This window comes from Haliotis cracherodii, unplaced genomic scaffold (genome assembly GCF_022045235.1).
Source record: "Haliotis cracherodii isolate W230 unplaced genomic scaffold, xgHalCrac1.p SCAF_7, whole genome shotgun sequence".
Classification (NCBI taxonomy): domain Eukaryota; kingdom Metazoa; phylum Mollusca; class Gastropoda; order Lepetellida; family Haliotidae; genus Haliotis; species Haliotis cracherodii.
The window spans coordinates 46,021,078-46,040,880 of NW_027266330.1; the positions used below are offsets into that span (position 1 = coordinate 46,021,078).

At 41.7% G+C, this 19,803-nt stretch overlaps 1 protein-coding gene across 1 annotated transcript; it reads left to right on the forward strand.

The window, feature by feature from the left end:
* The first annotated feature begins 453 nt into the window (after positions 1-453).
* On the forward strand, positions 454-19,660 carry LOC139447329 (uncharacterized). Its single transcript, XM_071228631.1, has 3 exons — positions 454-497; positions 1,273-1,628; positions 19,395-19,660. Exons 1-3 carry the CDS (start codon positions 454-456, stop codon positions 19,658-19,660), a joined length of 666 nt encoding a protein of 221 aa, XP_071084732.1.
* Positions 19,661-19,803: the final 143 nt, after the last annotated feature.

Consider the following 19,803-nt stretch of genomic DNA (forward strand, 5'->3'; position numbering starts at 1 on the left):
ATGCTAGCCGTGCACGCGACCCACGATGAAACGGCTTGTTAAAAGGTGGTAATCGGCAATGACATTCTGAGACAAAGGCAGACAGCTCGTGAACATAAGTGATTGGGTGAGGAGGGAATGTTTACGTCAGCAGCTGCGGCAATATAACTAGACAAGACGATGCAGGTGTTTATAAGATGAAGCGTCCCACTGATTCAGTACCTATACAATATCAGTATTTGTTCATGAACAGTTACTGTAGGGAAGACATTATAGAGTATCTGGCACAAGCTGGAAGAATTCCTTGACTGCTTTCGGTCATCTTTAATCTCGGGACTACAAGGATTTGTTGGGAAATCACTGTTAGATTCTACTTGCTCCTGAGATCTGAGATCTCCATGTTATCTTAGGATGTGGAAGGAGCTATAGACTGAGAAAATTGATGTCATCATATGTGAACGATATTCACTGAACATGTTCCTGTGGTCAGTTATTCTGACTACAATGATATATGCCAGGTTCGTTGTGTCTCTTTTTCAGTGTATTTCAAACTCAGATGAGTGTCCACATTTTGGCGGTTTGATAACATGACCTTGTTGCTGTTTGACACAGTTGTGTAATCATCTCTTTCGCGAAATGTTTAAATCATAAACAAATTATATAAAATAGTTTTTTTCAAGCGCATATCACAAAGGTGACTTTTTATTTTATCTTAAAATGAGCTGAAAGCTGTCATATAGATCACCCGGGATACGCAGAGAGTGTGTGTGTTAACAGTAAACCACACGTGTACAATTGTTTAACCGCTTCATCTGTTTCATATTTAGATTTATGCATGACATGACGAAACACTCTCCACACAGAATTCAAAGCGCGTCATACATTTCTTGTTCAGAAGTTGTTTGATAAACGTTACAACATTCAAGGCATCAGTAAAGAATTAAAAAAAGTTTTATGGTGGACATTTGGAGAACATTTTCCAAATTTGAGGCCTCACTTGACTTGCCTTTGCGTGTGTTTGTGACGGGTGCCACCGATGGGGCAGGATACGCTCAACATTTTCGCGAACACCTGATATCATCACAATTTGATAGTGATTCATAAACACATACTCATGATATAGTCGGAATCGTACATACCTTGTTTTTGAGATAGATTTCTTAAGAATATGGAAAGGGGTTTCGTCGCTCTTATTTAACTGAATAAATCAGATGCACCTGATACCATATGTCAGTTCTAGATGGTGACATTATCGAGTTACAAATAAATACGTTTGAGTTGTTTTGATTTCAGCTTGGCCTGCAATCCAGACTTCTGCATAGGTAGAGCAGATGGCGAGTTTTTCTGTGACCCTGCTGACAGTGCCTCCTCCTACCGGTGTGTTTTCAGCAAAGCCTTTCACTTCACCTGTGGGGCTGGTACTGTTTATGACGGTAGTGTATGTAACTGGCCGAACACAGCATGCATAACTAACCCTGTGCCAGACCCAGTGCCAGGTGAGGTCGTAGGCGGGATCTGTGTACCCATTGCGGGAACAGGGACAACCGGAAGTGCTGGTAATATTGAAACCACCCTTGCAATCGAAACTACGGAAACGACCGGAAGTGCAAGTAGCCTCGGAACCACGGCAATGCCGTCCAGCACTGAAGGTAGGTATTTTAGTAAAACGATGTTTGGTTCAAAACTGATCTTTCTTACTGTGACAAGGATCCAGATTCTTGACCGTCCCCTTGTACTGTATTGCTTAATATACTTTCTTCTGTATACTATGCAAAAAAAAAGAAAAGAATGCCAGCACTGGGATACTCGACGTTGGGCTAATGTCATGTTTTCGAGTTTGGAACGTCCTAAGGAGGGTTTTATGGCCGTTAATGTCGTACAGCATGATCGTTTTGGGGTGGGTCCACAAGTATATGGGGTGGTTACAATAGCTGGAAGAACTGTGCTCCACAGTGTACATGCCAGGGTCAATACTATCGGGACAACTGCATTGCACCACACCTTTCTAAGTGCAAATGCTGCACAATATCATGATAGTCATAGTAATGGTGTTTATTCTTATTCTTATCTGTGATATCAGTTTTAAGTTTGTTGTGAAACACGCTCTGTAGCCTTGGCTAGTGGTTTAGGATGAGAGACTGCCCGAATGGCGGTTGCCTCCTTCGAGATCTGCGCTTTTGTCACTCCTCGAGTATATAAGCATATTCGAGCTGATTCATGGTTGGATTCAAGATTGGATTCGATCTCATCCCCCTGCGGTCTCAGCTGCAATCCAACTCTCCAACTATCCATCATGGCGTCAAATCGCAACCGGACACTATCATTCGACCGTCACCAAGACAGAAATGACCGCCCGCAGTCCAGTCATACCACCTCCTTTCGAAAAATCCCCTCCAAACTCGCGCACGATCTCAATCGCTACCCCCTGCAGCTCCCAATCCACTCCACTAAGTTTTCTAGCCGCCACGGCCACAGCCACGGCCACAGCCACAGCCACAGCCACAGCCACAGCCACGGCCACGGCCACGGCCACAGCCACAGCCACGGCCACGGCCACAGCCACTGCCGCAGCCACGGCCACGGCCACAGCCACAGCCACGGCCACAGCCACAGCCACAGCCACAGCCACGGCCACGGCCACAGCCACAGCCACAGCCACAGCCACGGCCACAGACACGGCCACAGCCACAGCCACAGCCACAGCCACAGCCACAGCCACGAGGTGTAAATGCCCTCTCAATCTCCCGAATAACTTCAAACCGAATCAAAGATAAAATAAAAAGGGCCTTGTTCCACCTAGGCCTAATGAAACATCAATCAATATTTAGTACCTCTAGCATTTAATACAGGTCCCACCCCCTCACTTCACAGTACACAAACAGATTTGGGTTCATACTAAAACAAGCCAATTTAAAATTCAAATATTTTAACAGCTGCGGCAGAGCCTTCAAACTAAACTTTAAAAGTGTCCTCACTTTGGCAATAAAAGAAACACCAATAGTTGTCATAATCTGTCATGGTAGATTCTTTGTTGGTTGAAACAAAAGGGGACAGTTAGTCTAACCCTTCGGAGTCTGACCACGACCTTCAAGCTTACGTGAACGAAATAAAAAAACTCCTGACCACGACCTTCAAGCTTACGTGAACGAAATAAAAAATAACTCCAAACCCAGCCCCATATTATGGACCTTCTAATAAACACCAGAAAAAACACAAGGCCGCAAAACCAACACCTCCACCATAATCCTAACCTTCAAAAGCACTAAATTTCCCCCCAAAATACTGTTGGGATCAATCTCTTGCAAAGTGAGGGCACGGGTGGCCCAGTCGTCTAAGGCGCCGCGATTCGCTGTGCAGAGTTGCGTCCTTAGGGCATGCCTGAAAGCTATGATTGTGGTTGGTTGGTTGGTTGGTTTATTGTTTAACGCCGCACTCAGCAATATTCCAGCTGTATGACGGCGGTCTGTAAATAATCGAGTCTGGACCAGACAATCCAGTGATTATTATCATGTGCATCGATCCACGCTATTGGGATCGATGACATGCATCAACCATGTCAGCAAGCCTGACCACCCGATCCCGTTAGTCGCCTTTTACGACAAGCATGGGTTGCTGAAGATCTAGCCTACCCCGGATCTTCACGGGTCTATGATTGTGGGTTCGAATCCCGGTTCGCCCCGATTATGTTTCTAGATTTGTCAGCACCATACCCGTGCTCGTGGGTTTCACGGAAGTGGTAAACGTCTGAGACCTGCATCACTTCGGGCTTTCCTACCACATTAAGCTGACACGCCGTGATATAACTGGAATACTGTTAAAAGCAGCGTTAAACCCAACTCACTCACTCTTGCAAAGTGCACAACACAGAAAAACAGTCCAGTGTACTATCTGCCATCTTTTCGAAATCAGATTGTAAAAACGACATATTATGTCGGAGTGCAGTCAACAACTCGATCGGTATGATCAAACTGCCTGCCCAGTCCGCCAAAACCAAATCCAGTTATTAAAACAAATACGGCTGTCACCTCCCCGTTCCCGCTAAGGCCAGGTTTACGCAGTGCCGATTATGGCTCCCGTTTGAGATCAAATAGGGCTACGACACGAAAAGTGAAAAGGATTACTATCCTCAATGATCTTGAATGTCCTATCATTGTCTGAACACATTCGTATACGTTCGTAACAGAGTCCTTCGGGTCGGGAATGGTCCACAGAGGTCGACCAAGCACTCCTTACAGTATGGTGCGTCCCGTAACATTCGGGAAACTCAGCCGATTTTATCTAGTCGGATTACAATCGTGACTATGGCGTGACAGATTCAGCTGTATCGGATCAAAATCGTAACAATGTCCTGTGTTGTCTGGACGCTGTCCTTTGTATCGGGACGCTGTCGTGATGAACGGACATGAATTGTTGATTGCCGTTTCTTGTCGATTGAGTCTAGACTGCGTTCAGATCTTGCCAAATGCGAACCTTCCGGTTCACTGTCCTGTCACTGTCTGATCTCTGTCGGATCGCATTCGGGAGAATCGGGACGCTGTCGAGACAGATTCGGACGTTTTTTACCATGCGGAAGATGCAAATCGGATCAGATTCGGATTCAGAACGGGAGAATCGGGACGAATTCGACTTGAAACGGCTGAATCTGTACGCTATCTGACTGTTTGTGAATTTCCCGCCACGAATCACAGGATTGTCAACGCACCCCAAGCCCATATATTTGTACCCGGCAACCACCCCAAGCCCATATACTTGTACCCGACAACCACCCCAAGCCCATATACTTGTACCCGATAACTCACCCCAAGCCCATATACTTGTTCCCGACAGCCACCTCAAGCCCATATACTAGTACCCGACAACGCACCCCAAGCCCATATACTAGTACCCTACAACGCACCCCAAGTCCATATACGTGTACCCGACAACCACCCCAAGCCCATATACTAGTACACTACAACGCGCCCCAAGCCCATGTACTTGTACTCGACATACACCCAGTCTCACCACCGAAACACACAACCCAACCACAAAACCACCATATCAGCACGCACCCCAAACACCCTATCCATAAATACCGTCTTCTTCTAATATAAGGGCGGTCGGGTAGCTTAGTGGTTGAAGCGTTCGCTCGTCACGCTGAAGACCCGGGTTCGATTCCCGACATGGGTACAATGTGTGAAGCCCATTTCTGGTGTCCCCCGCCGTGATATTGCTGGAATATTGCTAAAAGCGGAGAGATTGGACCTGTGATGTTCTTCCTCCTAGTTCTCACATTGGAACTTCAGCAATAAGCTCTACATTTTGGGAGGAGATTGGACCTGTGATGTCCTTCCTCCTAGATCTCACACTGGGGCTTCAGCAATAAGCTCTACATTTTTGGGGGAGATTGGACCTGTGATGTCCTTCCTCCTAGTTCTCACACCGGGTTGGTTGGTTGGTTTGTTGTTTAACGCCGCACTCAGCTATATGACGGCGGTCTGTAAATAATCGAGTCTCGACCAGACAATCCATTGAATTAATGTCAAGAGCATCGATCCACGCAATTGGGATCGAGGACATGCATCAACCAAGTCAGCGAGCCTGACCACCCGATCCTGTTAGTCACCTTTAACGACAAGCATAGTCACCTTTTACGGCAAGCATGGTCTCACACCGAGACTATCTCCGTCTCCGTAACCAAGACGACATGGAAGGATCATGGGTTTATTTTGGTATCACGGCGGTAGTACATGCGGTCACCATGACGTCATTAACTAAGTCACAGCGTGTGCTAGCTGGCACTATTTATCATAACAGTAACCACAATGGCAACACATTAACCACAAGGCTACCCAGCTGCCTCACGTTTTTATTCAAAATTTCATTTGACAGACCGTTGGTCTTTTAACAATTCAAACTCTCCCTATCCAGAGAACCATCTATTCTTCCGAGCTGTATCCAAGAAACTCTTTGTTCGCTGAGCACAATCAAACAATCTATTCGTTTTCCCTTTTAACACGAGACTGTTGACACTTGGGTCATTTTCACAAAAAACAGATTTCATTTTTTCACCACTGACAACAAACTTTTCATTTGGGAAAGTTTACTAAATCTCTCCCTCAGTGAACCTTGGGTGGTCGGGTAGCCCAGTGGTTAGTTTGTTCTCTCGTTAGGCCGAACACCAGGGTTCTCTCCCCCGAATGGGGACACTTCTGGATTAATGGTTAAAATCGATCCCAACTAATGAATGCATATCGTATCAGGATATCAGCCTCGGTATCATGATTGAAAGTGAGGTGAGGTGAGATGCCTTCATATCAGGAAAATGAAATCTAAATCAATCCGGGTAATGTGGTATAGTCTGTAAAATGGACATTTTGTTTGATGAGATACTGGTTGCTAATAAGGATTGCGATTGGACACGTTTTAGTCATGGGAAATCTTAAATATATTATACCTCTTACACTTGTTTGTTTGTTGTTTAACGCCACATTCAGCAATACTCCAACTATATGACGGCTGTCTGTAAATATTCGAGTCTGGACAAGACAATCCAGTGATTGACATCGTGAACATCAATCTGCGCAACTTGGATACGATGACAAGCATTGTTGTTCAAGCGAGGGTATACTACCAATAAAATGTTATTGCATTGAACAATATTTTTGAAGCAAGAAAAGCCTCAGAAGTACGTTGTTTGCAGGGCTTTGATATTATAAACGATCGCAAAAACTCTTTTCTTTGTGATATAATTCCGCTGCAGCCAAAATCTTTAGAACCCTCATATATAGTTTCATTATATTTTTATATCGTCCGTTCAGTAAAGCATATACACCGTCGGTCTCGGATATTTGTTACTATGTAAGAATTCATTATGGGAACGGAAGCACAAAGACATACTTGAACTTTGACTTGTTCATTGTAGACAAGAACAGTAAGTGCACACCAGATGCAGGCAGCATCACTTCTTCCTCTGATAGGAGCAACGCCAGGACAAAGGGGTGACACCAGGGAGTCTACACTGTCTGCTCACGCCCTTCATTGTGTTCAAACACTGCAAGTTCCATAAAGGATGTAATTTACTTAATGCAATTAAATACTTCTATAACGCATGTGGGGTTGTCAGGTGTTAGTCATTACATCACAACTATGACGACAGGCAGACTTCTGTATGTCCTGTGTTATTGACAGTTATATTAATGCATGTTACTATTTTACAGAAAGAATGATAATTACAGGTTAATATTTAAGAAATAAAGGACTCGTGCAGAGAGAATACAACATGAGGGTAAATGAAATATCAACATTATGTACATACAGGACCGCCTCCGTGGTCTAATGGTAGAGCGTCCGCCCGGAGAGTGGAAGGTCCGGGGTTCGATCCCAAGCCGCGTCATACCAAAAGACGTTAAAAGATGGTACTTGTTGTTACCCTGTCTGGCGCTCGGCATTAAGAGGCTAAAACAAGGACTGGTCGGCTCGGAGTCAGTATACTGTGTCTGAGTGGAGTATCTCAGTGTGCTAGCACTATAAATCGGCATCAGTCCGGACTAGTACAAGCAGCCACACACACATATATACACGTGCATGCACGTCGCTATATAATTGCAATAATCTTGGACGCGACGTTAAACCCCATTTCACCTCACCTCACCTGTACATACAACCTAGTTCATCATGATGATCAAATGTACAAGCTTTAAAAATATTTACCGGTATGTGAATAACTCCCTGAATTCATTCCGATCTAACGGACAAACCCATTTTTTTTATCAAGTTTGGTATTTCCCGCATATTCTCACAATCTTCACGTCGATTTGTTTGTACGTTTTCTCCCAATACCGATTATCACATCTCAGCTACTCCGATGCGATCGTTCGGCCACTGCGTTTATCTGCGTTGCCGGCCTTAATTCATGGGGAAAAACTGACAAGACGATTCCCTCTAAAAAATTTCGTCGTCCAATACATGACGTCATCAAGTTGCGAGTAATGACGTCATGATAGAACAACGTTTTATCGCGAAACAAACCACGATTTCTTCTTCATTGTTCTTAATCGCGCATCTATCTTATATATTCATTCAGAAAACATTGGTAAGGTGAAGGGGATAGCACACCATAGTTTTATAAACCTAATAAAGCTCTGATGTTAGTGTGAACTGCCATCTTCGAGTAGCTATTCTGATATAACCCTGGATCCACCTTAGCCTTGTTTTGGAAGTGACGTTACTAGCCTCATCTTCTTATCACAGACTAAAAACATGAAATCAACGACCAATCAAAATGCCTCTTCTGGGCGCGAGTTCAACATAGATCTACATTCAAAATCGTGACCGTGGTCTTTACAGTTAATGCAGAAAAGCTTCACTGACGGAAAAGGGGAGGATGGAGGTAGTAGTGCTGCTACACAACGCTCCGGTTCTATGAGAGATGGAACGCCAAACGTCCAGGCAAATATTTCAACCGGTGATATCAACCGTTAATTGGATGTTGATGCATTATAAGGTATTTATCATAATTGAATGAAGATTTGATAAGAAAAGACATGATAAACTGGGTACACTGGATAACTTGTATCTACACTTCCATGTTGGTAGTTAATAATGACTTTTCAACACAGAGTTTAGTACTGGTTCCAAGCCACAGTCAAAGACTTTAAAAAGGTCGTATGTTTTCAGTAATTTCGCGATGTCACCAAAACGTTGATTTCCAATGTGGTTCTCGCTCTGAAAGATGATAATTATGTTGGTCGCGGTTTAATACAGTTGTCATAGTTTTGTTCAACAAATTACATTCTGCTTCTGACCTTGGAGCTGCAACCTTTGAGCATGAACGACACATAATGAGTACAGACACGTGGATTGGCATATGCAGTTTTTCAACAGTTAATGCGTTGATAGAGTTCGATTAATGGAGAACCTTGTCTGAGAAAATGACATGACTGTAAAGATAGATACATCCAGAGCGCACATGTTTGAACCTAATGATATCCATCCTTTCAGGGCATGAACTTATGGTGTCTAGACAACCTAATAACTAATCAACTTAATCGTTTTTTGGGACACAACTTTCTTTGTAGCCAGGAGCCTTTTAAAACCAACACAAGCAAAGACCTGTCCTGACTACCCTTGAGACTATGTTTCTTTGGCGTAGATACAATGACTATACGCCACACCAAGCGTGAATATACAGTGATGCAAATGTCACCACGGAATGTGCTACTTACGGTAATTAAGTAATTATATGCACCAGGTGTCTTTCAAGCTCTGGATCAATACCTAGTTTGTATGTAGACATAGCATATGTACGTAGAGCGAGGGTAATACCAAAACAAAACGGAGCCTTGTGATAATCACAAGACAGGACGAAGTGTCAACGCTTTATGCACAACATGTAAACATGTAAACAATAAACAACAATTGCACAATGAGCGGAATACCTGCTCTGACAACACAAACACAGCTATGAGCGGACTTTCCAGCTCAGGCATACAAGAGGTGAGCGGAGCTCCAGCTCAACCTCAGGACGTTTCCCACGAGCGGCACATCCTGCTCGAGGTCGTGCCTACATCAGCACTCGGAATCCAAGCTTGACTAACAGTGTAATGGTAGCACATATATAATAATGAACAACAGTGGAAAGACAATGACGTTACTCTGAACATGGGACTTCTGGGGGTGATGAACCGACACAGCACAGGGGATGAATAATTAAGGCAATAAATGTCATACTATAAATAACAGTTATTAACGGGAAGTGATATAGCAGCCCAGGTTGGCTGTCAGTCAATATACAATGAAATGTTGGTGAGGATTAGCAACGGCGATTAGCGCCTAAAACATAATGACAATTAAGTTATGGAGACATATACATGTCATGGCTACAAGGTAATTAGCCTTTGGAGTCAAATGTTCTTCAGATAATGGTAGTCGTAAATCAGTCGCTATGACAACTTCCCTCCGTTCCGTGAAGCTTGGACCCCAAGCTTAAACGAGTACAAATTGATATGTGTGAAGTTTTTCACAGACGGAAACAGCATTGCATAATGTGAACATAATCAGTTAGATGAGTTCAGGAGATCGTTGAAATACTTGTGCAACACATATACCTATCCAATAACGGTATGAAAGTGATCATCTAGCCAGTTTGATTTAGTGCCAGTTTGAAAACTAACCAAGTATTGAACACACAACGATATCCCAAATATAACATTTGTTACATTAACCAAGTATTCTTTGTAATGTGCAATTTCACTACAAGGTAATTACCGTTTTGCACAGATTCAATAACTATATAACTGAAGGTTCTTTGAATTGAGGAGTCAGGCTTGGCGGTGCGACTCAGTATCAAATTATGATAATGAATGAGTAATGTCATAAAAAAGTACGAATTAAACATCTCAGCAACTATTTCACATAACGAAATTTGAAACCAGGAGTCTAACTTATCGCGCGACCCAAACGCTACTTGTGGGTACTATTGCCTTTTTAAGTATAATGGGTGCTCTTCCCGTGTCTTTAACGGAGCTTACCCATATATTGTGGGTGCTATGCCCAAGGAAAACAATAATCCTTAATTCCGACATCAAAACTCTGAAATGTTGAATATATATATGTGTGTGGGTGGCTTACCCAGGAATATCCCTAATCTGAATACAAAGTCCTAGACATTACATTTATTTTTGCACATTAATAACTTGTAACAAATGAAAGATTTTGTCGTTTAGATTTTTGAAATTACGAGTCTAACTTTAAGGTGTGACTCGATAACCCTACAGCTCAGGTTTGTCTGGGCCTTAGCTGTATCTAAATGTCTGGCGTGGCCTAGAAACATTTCAAAGATTCCCTACACAATAAGTTGAAAGGTCTAGCTTGACTAAAGATGCAATTTGGAGTATATTGCCCACATATGAAAATACATTTTGGAAAGACACATTTTGGCATTAATATACTTGCTCTGATCAAACATACCTGATTGCGCTTATCAACAGTCACACAATATATATCCTGGAGGATTGAGGCCATTTGACATTTAAGTTATGGAGACATGGCTACAGGGTACAAACCAAAACATAAGTCTCTTTTCAATATATAAACATGGTATGGTCGCATTAGAACATAGTTTCTCTCTCGAGTAATTGAGCTGTACGGTCAGTTAAACTGTACCGGTTACACTGAAAATATGTTCTAATTCTACGAACAAAAGGATATTTAAAGATGAGAGAACATTTTAAGAAATGTTCGTGTCGTAATTGCATATTTTGTAGCGCGAAGACTTACGTCTTCCTGATAAGAAAGATGATAATGTGCGTGTTGGGAGGCGTTAATAAAATCCTTGATTCATGGGCATTGAGAGTGGTTACGCTTGAAAACCAGTTTATATTAATCGACAAACGTCATATTCAACGCTTGTTGCGATTGGTTGTAAAAACGCGCCGTACACGGTTATTTACATCAAACCGTCCACACAAAATAAGCGATACATTTTCCCATTGAAATAACAAAGCCTCGTTTTCGATCCTGAGGAGAAGCCGCTTCAGTCACTGTCAACGCTGAGGGAACGTTTTGGATTTGTGTGGTGGGTAGACGTTATAATTTTCCTGTATGCACTTTACACATTTCAATAAACAATAATCAGGATTATATTCACGACAAGAACACACGTTAATAACAAGCAGTTAATGAGAAAATACACTTGAAATGTTCGATGCGAGCGGTAGAGGACATTTTGGACGAATTCACTTGGTTCCCTATGGGGGTGTGTAATTTAGGAAAGGGAGGTAATTCTCATTACGGTAGAGAACTCTCGTTTGTTTACCTTATATGAGTTCACTTGTGTTTATTTTGAAACAACCACATCAAGTAATTCAGTTTTTTACAACAATATATTGTTAATACGCTGTTATGTTGTTAAACAGAACGTTGACTTCTATCTAGATTACTATGACAACTAGTTTTATATAGAAGGTGTTTTAGATTAATAAAGAAATGCACACTATCAATCTCCGTTTATGAATTTGTTTTGTACCATACCAGCAACTGTTTAGGATCCAATACACCTTTTCCCCCACAAGATAAGCTGTGTCACTGTGTGATATATCACATGAATATTCTAACATTTTCTCACGAAACACATTTGACCTGAATTTCATTGTGCCTGATGAAGTGTCTTTTATCAGACAGGATGCCTCCAACATTGCGTCGACGAAAGGCTGGACTTTCATACAGATCTAACTATGAAGGCCAGTCATTTGCAACCTCACAACCACAGATAAAATGGAGCAAAACCCAGCTCTTTGATGTCAGAATAATAGACACCAAACAAGAAGGATCAGTAACAAAGTACAAAGTTCACTACATTGGCTGGCCCTCCAAGTATGACCAATGGGTTGAGGACTCAAACATTGGAACAAGGTCAAGCCTGGAGAAGACAGGCACACAGGACATTTTCATATTTCAACTTTTGAACTCAATCAAGGACAACCTCACATGCTCACGTGGTGTAGATTCTTTGGTGTTCATCCGTTTTCCTATCTCATCCCCAGAGGTTGCCAGCTCTCTGTTGGAACTGTCAACAAAAACACTTCAATCGAAGACTGGACATCTGTACAGGAGTGAATTCACCTTCCTGGATGTACACTCACCAGACATCCTCTTTGGACAGGACTGGTGGTACAGGATCATAAACCCAGCTGGTGACTTTGGCTATATCAACAGGGAAACTGTCCGCTTTGGATTCTATGAGAGAAAACCCCGTGAAGAGTACACCACTGACATGAAACGAAAACTGGTACATCGCGGATTTATCTTCTTTATGCAGTTTGTGAGGGAGAAAGGAAACATGATGGATATCAACCTTCTGAGGTGTACACTGGGAGTAGTGTAGTATGTGTTGCCTGTCTTGAAGACCCTGCCCTGATATTTCAAACTATGTCTGGAACTGGAACTAATCTTGGAACATGTGACAGAGCTCAAATATGAACTGTTCATTTTATACTTTGATCATTTTGATATTTGTTAGCAACTCCAAATGCCCAATGGAAAGTCCACTCATGGCTCTAGGGGGTGAAGGGGATATACTAAGTATAACCTTAAGAGTGTCAAAACTAACACTAATAGAAGAATACAAGAGGCTAACACCGACAGGGAACAGCTTCAGTAAAGATATTTGTAATGGGGTCATTGGTTTTGTCTGCAACAAACATCATCTTGATAGCTCATTTGTTTTGTTTGACAAAGTATCACCTGTCCTACAGTCTTACTTAAAGAAACTAGTATCAAAGCATGATAAGACTAAGAGAGAGGGGGGAAAGCAATTTAAACACCTACTTGTAACCTGGGAAAATGAATTCTATGATCTCAAAGTTGTTGTTTCTGAACACTGTTTGCCATCAATGTTTTCTAAATTAGAAAAAGAGAGAAACTTAAAAAAGGAGTATTATCGTAAATATAAATCAGTGATCAAAAAGGCTAAAAGGCTGCAATCTAAAACTGTGTCTCTTAAAAAAAGAATTCGAAAGATGTCTACAAAGCCCTCACATTTGGATGGGAAGAAGTATCGAATACTGAAAGTGTCGTCCAATGAAAACACTTTGTCCAGATCACAACAATACAAACGAAAACACATGCTGGTAGAAGACTGTAAAAAAGCCTTGACTTTCATGAACATTTATGAACTAGACCCATTATCAGTACAGGCACAAAGGACAGATGGTCAAAAGTGTTTAGTTTCTTTAACTGAAAACAATGTAACCAGTCATAAGGAAAATATGGACACCAATTTAGATAGACTTTTGCATGTCAAAGATATGCAAAATATTTCAAACAAAGCATATCATGAGTTATCAATGACAATGCCGTTTTTACCAAGGTCACATGTTTTGTCTCAAAAGATAAAAGAATACAATGATACTTTCAAAATAGTTAACACTCCAGATCCTAGTTTTGGTGTACAGCAATCCCTGAAAGATATATTAGGTAAATGTGTTTCACACATTTTGACAACAGGGGCTAAAGAGAAGCTTCTTGAAAGTAAACATCTGCATGTTAAACTAACTGGTGATGGTACTGAACTTGGCAGGACAAAAAAATTAATAAATTTCGGGTTCACCATACTCGAGGAGGAAAACTGTCTATCTGTTAATGGCAATTACTTACTCGCTGTATTTTCAGGGAAAGAAACGTACCAGAATGTTTCAGATGCACTTACAGAAATCATTGATGAAGCCAGAGAATTAGACCATGTAGGTGTTCTTGGACAAATATTTCAGGTGACTTTTTTTCTGGGTGGTGATCTTAAGTTTCTGAACATGGTCTCAGGAATATCATCATGTGCTTGCAACTACAGTTGTGTGTGGTGTAAATGTCCATCAAAAGACCGATATGACACCACTATGCAGTGGTCAGTTAGTGACGTTTCTCAGGGAGCAAGAACTGTACAGGAAATATCTATGATGGCCACAAGAAAGTCACATAACTTTAACTGTGTTCATCCTCCCCTGTTTGACTTTATTCCAATCAATAGAAGAGTTCCAGATCTGCTTCACTTGTTTTTGCGCATATCCGATCAATTGGTAAAGCATCTTATCACAGAGTTGAGAGTTTTGGACAATGTCCAAAGGTGTAATAGTGTGTACAACAGAGATAGGTGTTGCAATGTCTCCAGATTTGAAAGATTTGTGCAGGGCCTTGGGGTGGAATTTCATTTTAAGAATGGTAAAGCTTCGGGAAGATTCATTTTCCGTGATTTTACCGGACCAGAACATAAAAGGATTTCCCAGCATATTGTCATTACAGATTTTCTTCCTAATCATCCCAAAGTGAAGGAAATCAGCTTTCTGTGGAGTGAATTCTCATCTATCTACTCCATTCTTGGGCAGGGTTCTTTTGAGGAGTGTGAAGTTGTCTCCCTTAATGAAAGGTGCAAGCAATGGGTACGGACACTTGTGATGGTTTACCAAACTAAAGACGTGACGCCTTACATGCATATCTTAGCATACCATGTCTGTGATATGATAAGACTTCATGGAAATCTGAGATGCTTTTCACAGCAAGGCTTTGAAAAGTTAAACGACAGTGTTACATCATGGTTCTTCCGCTCAACATGTCACAGGAGTAGGGAAGCATTGAAGCAGGTTATGCTAAAACAAAACAGGATGGTTTCTTCTCAGAGTTTTAGGAGAAGTCCTATGAAAATAAAATGTAGTTTGTGTCAAGGGCAGGGTCATAATAGGCGGTCATGTACCAACAAGAATAGAGAAATTGAGTCGGATGGACACCTAGATCTGGCATGAAGTGCACATATGTGCTAATACTAACTTTAGGGTGACCGGGTGTTCACTTTAATGATAGGATAAATAATCTACCGTGATAAACTGAATTTGAACTGAAACATAGTTCAAGAATCGGCAGAATATTAGCAAATGAAACAAAGCAGTTTTAATATGTGTGAAGGTTATACACATTTTTTATGCCTAGCATTTCATTTCATATAACATTCCATTATGATTCGTTGGTTAAAACACGTTTTGTGTAGGGTACAATGCTCTTCAAATGAAAAGGGTTTTTTATTTAGTGCTATTGAATGTGACATTGTTTCAGGGAATATTTGAGACGTTTTGTTAAACTTTTCTGTACATGTAACATGTTTGCACAGACAGCGAATATGAAAGTGTACAAATGGTATTTCAGTAGTGACATTATAAATGATACGATCTGAGACGGCAAGCCATTATAACAATAATTTAGTCAATATGTTGAACCAATGGAGTTAAGGGTATCAGTAACATGTCTTTTAAAATAGTTTTTACACATTTCACTATAGACATATCATCACCAAAGAGCAGGTGGGTATGGCTTGGTGAGGAATACACCATGTTAGTTTATGCTGCAGACTGTCAGTAAAGAAAACTTAGTCGGGGTCGATAGACATGGCAACTCTCAAACAGTTCAGTTACATTTTAATGCATCACCAGCAACGTCCTATGCAGAAATACGTTTAGTTTATTAGTAAAGGGATTTCTCCGTTGTGTAATAGTGGACGTTCGCTCGGAGGGCAATTTGGTTATCTCAGTTGAAATCACAATCATGATTTTGATTGAAACAGTTCTTCTCCCTAAGTTTAAATTGTGCTTTGGAAAACTAATATGGGGCAAATATATTGCCATTGTTTCTGCATTTACCTCTGCAGAACATATTTCCTGTATGGAAATATTAGATGTCTTGAGTACCCTCGACTCATGTTTCGATTACTTTTTTTATAGATTCGTCATTAATAAACATGTTACAACATACACAGATTTGGTCTTATATTCATTAAGCTTATTGGTGAGTCGATATTCCAGAAATGTTTCTAGAATGAACAGCTTCAATTTACTGTGTAGACACCCCCATAACATGGACTCTCCCATTTCGTTCTGAAAAAGTAGGTCACGAGACAAAAAGCAGTGGTATGTTTTGACTTGTTAGCCTTTGGAGTCAAAGCTATCCATACAGTAGCCAGCACTGTTCTGCTTTTGGTGTAAATTATTGATCAACACCTGACAATTCTAAACAATTTGGTGCACGGTTGGCCTCGTCGTCTGAGGCGCTTCATCTCTTTCATCAGAGTTGCCTCCCTTTTCCCTTTGAAGGACAAGATACCTTCGACCGTGGGTTCCAATTCCAAATTCAGCTTGATTAGTTTAGGTTTTTTCAACACCGTACCCGTGATAGGACAAGGTGAACAAGAACAGGATGTTGCACACAGTTAATCAACACACAAGGAAAAGCTCTTAATTTTGATTGAAACCAGTGCACTTTGACAATGAATAGTGAAGGAAGCATGTAACTGCTTGGACTAAACCTTCAATCTTGCTGGAATTGAATATACAACGCAGTAGGAGGATTGGATTCAGTTAGTGTTCAATCATGTCATTGTTTCTGTACAGTGAGTGCCTGGGACACGCCAGAAACTTAGGATCGGGGGTGCTAATACTGTATCGTTCCCATTCTATTTCTAAAGTTTGTCAGCATCATACCCGGGGTCTTCCCCCCACCCCTAATTCACCCCCACCCCCACCCCGATTCACCCCACCCCCATCCACGCGACACACGTCGTAATGTTATGTTAAAAGTGGCGTAAAACACCACTCATTCACTCACTCACTCTGTTCAGAGAAAGGTTCAGTTTCGGCTAATCAAGAAGCACATCACATCAAGAACAAGTTCTTCCGAACCAAAGATTTACTGCTACGGATTCGAATAGTTTGTCAATCAAATGTTTCAGACAGCAAATGTGACTGAGTCAATTTGATGGCCTCATTGCCGTAACTTTATGGCTATAGTCGTACTATGGCTATACTTCTGGCTCAGTCGTGGTCGGCAAATAGGCTCAATCAATACAGGTGACCAATGAAACTAGGGACGTGATTATACCCCATCAGAATAATGGTTTTCTGATATTAACTAAAACTAATGTCTAAATGTCTCAACGGCAGCAACGGCACCGGGACACAGGGTCAGTCGATAAACAGTGTACAGGAGATTAAAGGAACGTGGTATCAGAGATCGTCGACCCAACCGCGGAGTGATGCTAACACGCCAACACCGACGAGACAGGATGCCATGGGCCAGGCGAGTTCGACGTTGGCAAGTGCGAGACTTGGGACGAGTCATGTTCTCCGATGAGAGTAGGTAGCGTGTACAACACTTATGGTCGGCAGCGAGAATACAGACGAGTAGCGTTTAGCGCCAAATTGTGTTCAACAAGGTCAACCATTTGGAGGCGGTAGCGTCATGGTATGGGGAGGTATCGGCGGTGATATCAAAACGAGGCTCGTTATTATTCAGGGAAACCTGAATGCCCAGAGATATCGGGGTGACGTTTTGAGACCATTCATTCGGCAACAGCCACGTGGCATTGTCGTCCAGCAAGACAATTCGAGACCGCATATGGCAAGGCTCACGCAGAACAACGCGAACATTCACGTTTTACCATGGTCGGCATGTTCTGATTATATGAACCCCATTGAACATTTATGGGGTCCTTGGCCGACAGATCACCCCGAACTGTAACAATCTCTCTTTGACGTCATCGGTGCGTCGTCGAGTTCAGGTGTGCATTAATGCACAAGGTAGACATACTCGGTATAAAGTTGGTTTCGAATGTGCTTTCTGATGTTTTCAAGCCAGGTTTTGCGACAGTGATATTGTGAAACTTATCATTTTGCCTCTGTATCTCAGTCAGTCGTAAGGTTTTTGTTTGGAACGCAAATGAAATCTATACATATGCTTTTGCTTTCTTTCATAGTTTTTCCAACTCTTGGTATACTTTCTTTTGGACATTAGTTTATCTTACTATGCAACAATTGTTACACCAAAATATACATGGGTCTTCACTTCAGTTTTCCGGGAGTACCTTTGAACAACAAATACGATGATACGTGATAGCTTTATCTATGGGTGAGCGTTAATGATTCGACTACTGAGATGCTTTTGATGTCCTGATATCTTGACTATACCTGAGACCAAGAATTACATGGCGATTGTAAATGGTGGACATAGTAAGATCTGTTAAGCTAAGATACCCGTGAAGACCCGGGTTAAACTTGGTCTTCAGCAACCATTGCGTGTCGTAAGAGGCGACTAACGGGATCAGTTGGTCAGGCTGGCTGACTAGGCTATGGCATGTCATCGTATCCCAATTGCGTAGATCGATGCTCATGATGTCAATCATTAGATTGTCTGGTCAACATTTGTGTGCTTACAGACCACCGGCATATAACTGGAATATTATTGAGTGCGGCATTAAACAACAAACATACAAACAAAGTATTAAACTGACAGTTAGAGAATTGAAAGGATGTTTTTGATCGTATCCATTTCAAAGCCACAAAGAATTAAAAGATGTCACCAGGGGGTGGAGGTTGTAATGTACATATATGCACCCATTACGTTTACCTTGAAACGCTATAAACCAAGAGCACGATTATTCATAATTCATGCACGAGTTCGTAATTACCCCTGATTGTGTGTGTAGATTGTCAGCACCATATCCGTGCTCATGTGTTTTACGAAAGTGGTTAACGTCTGCATCCCAAACTAAGCTGATACGCTGCGATGTAACTGGAATACTGTTAAAAGCAGCGTTAAAATCCCAACTCACTTCGTAATTCCATATGGCGAATATAAGTACAAGAAGCTGAACTCTCTATGTTTATCTATGAGCTATCTATCCAGCTATCTATTTACGATGTGTTTCTCTCCAATGAAATTCTGCCATGAGGGTCAACAAGATACGTGTCATACCTTGTTTTTATCTGCTGATGCACGAGACCAAAACACATATTTGACGCATATAACAATACAACTAGTTTTCAACAACTGCCGGATGTTCTGGTGGTATCTGTAGTAAAATTGAATGACCTGAAATGTATTGTAGCTTTTCTGTGTTGCAGGTAGCGAACAAGGTGTATTCTGGGGCATCTATAGAAGGTATCCAAACACGAGGAGCACATGTACACTGACACAGAAGATCCTGGTGGCCAGGCCCATACCATGTGGGTCTGCATGTTCAATCACAGAAGGCTGCACTGGGTTTAATCTTTACAGATCTCCCAGTAACGTGGTGGGCGGCAAGCGCTATGAATGCGAGCTACTCGCATGTCAGAATGATCACATGCTATCTGGCATAGCAGGACACCACTATTATGACCAACTGTAGAAAGCTAACCGTCATTACCCTTTACACATACGCCACGTGACTGGGGTGTTGTGCTGGCGTAGGAAGAGGACCGGACACACGAAGATGACTGTACCGGTGGCTTAAAAGGATTATATTTTATGGTTATTTCAAATCAACATATG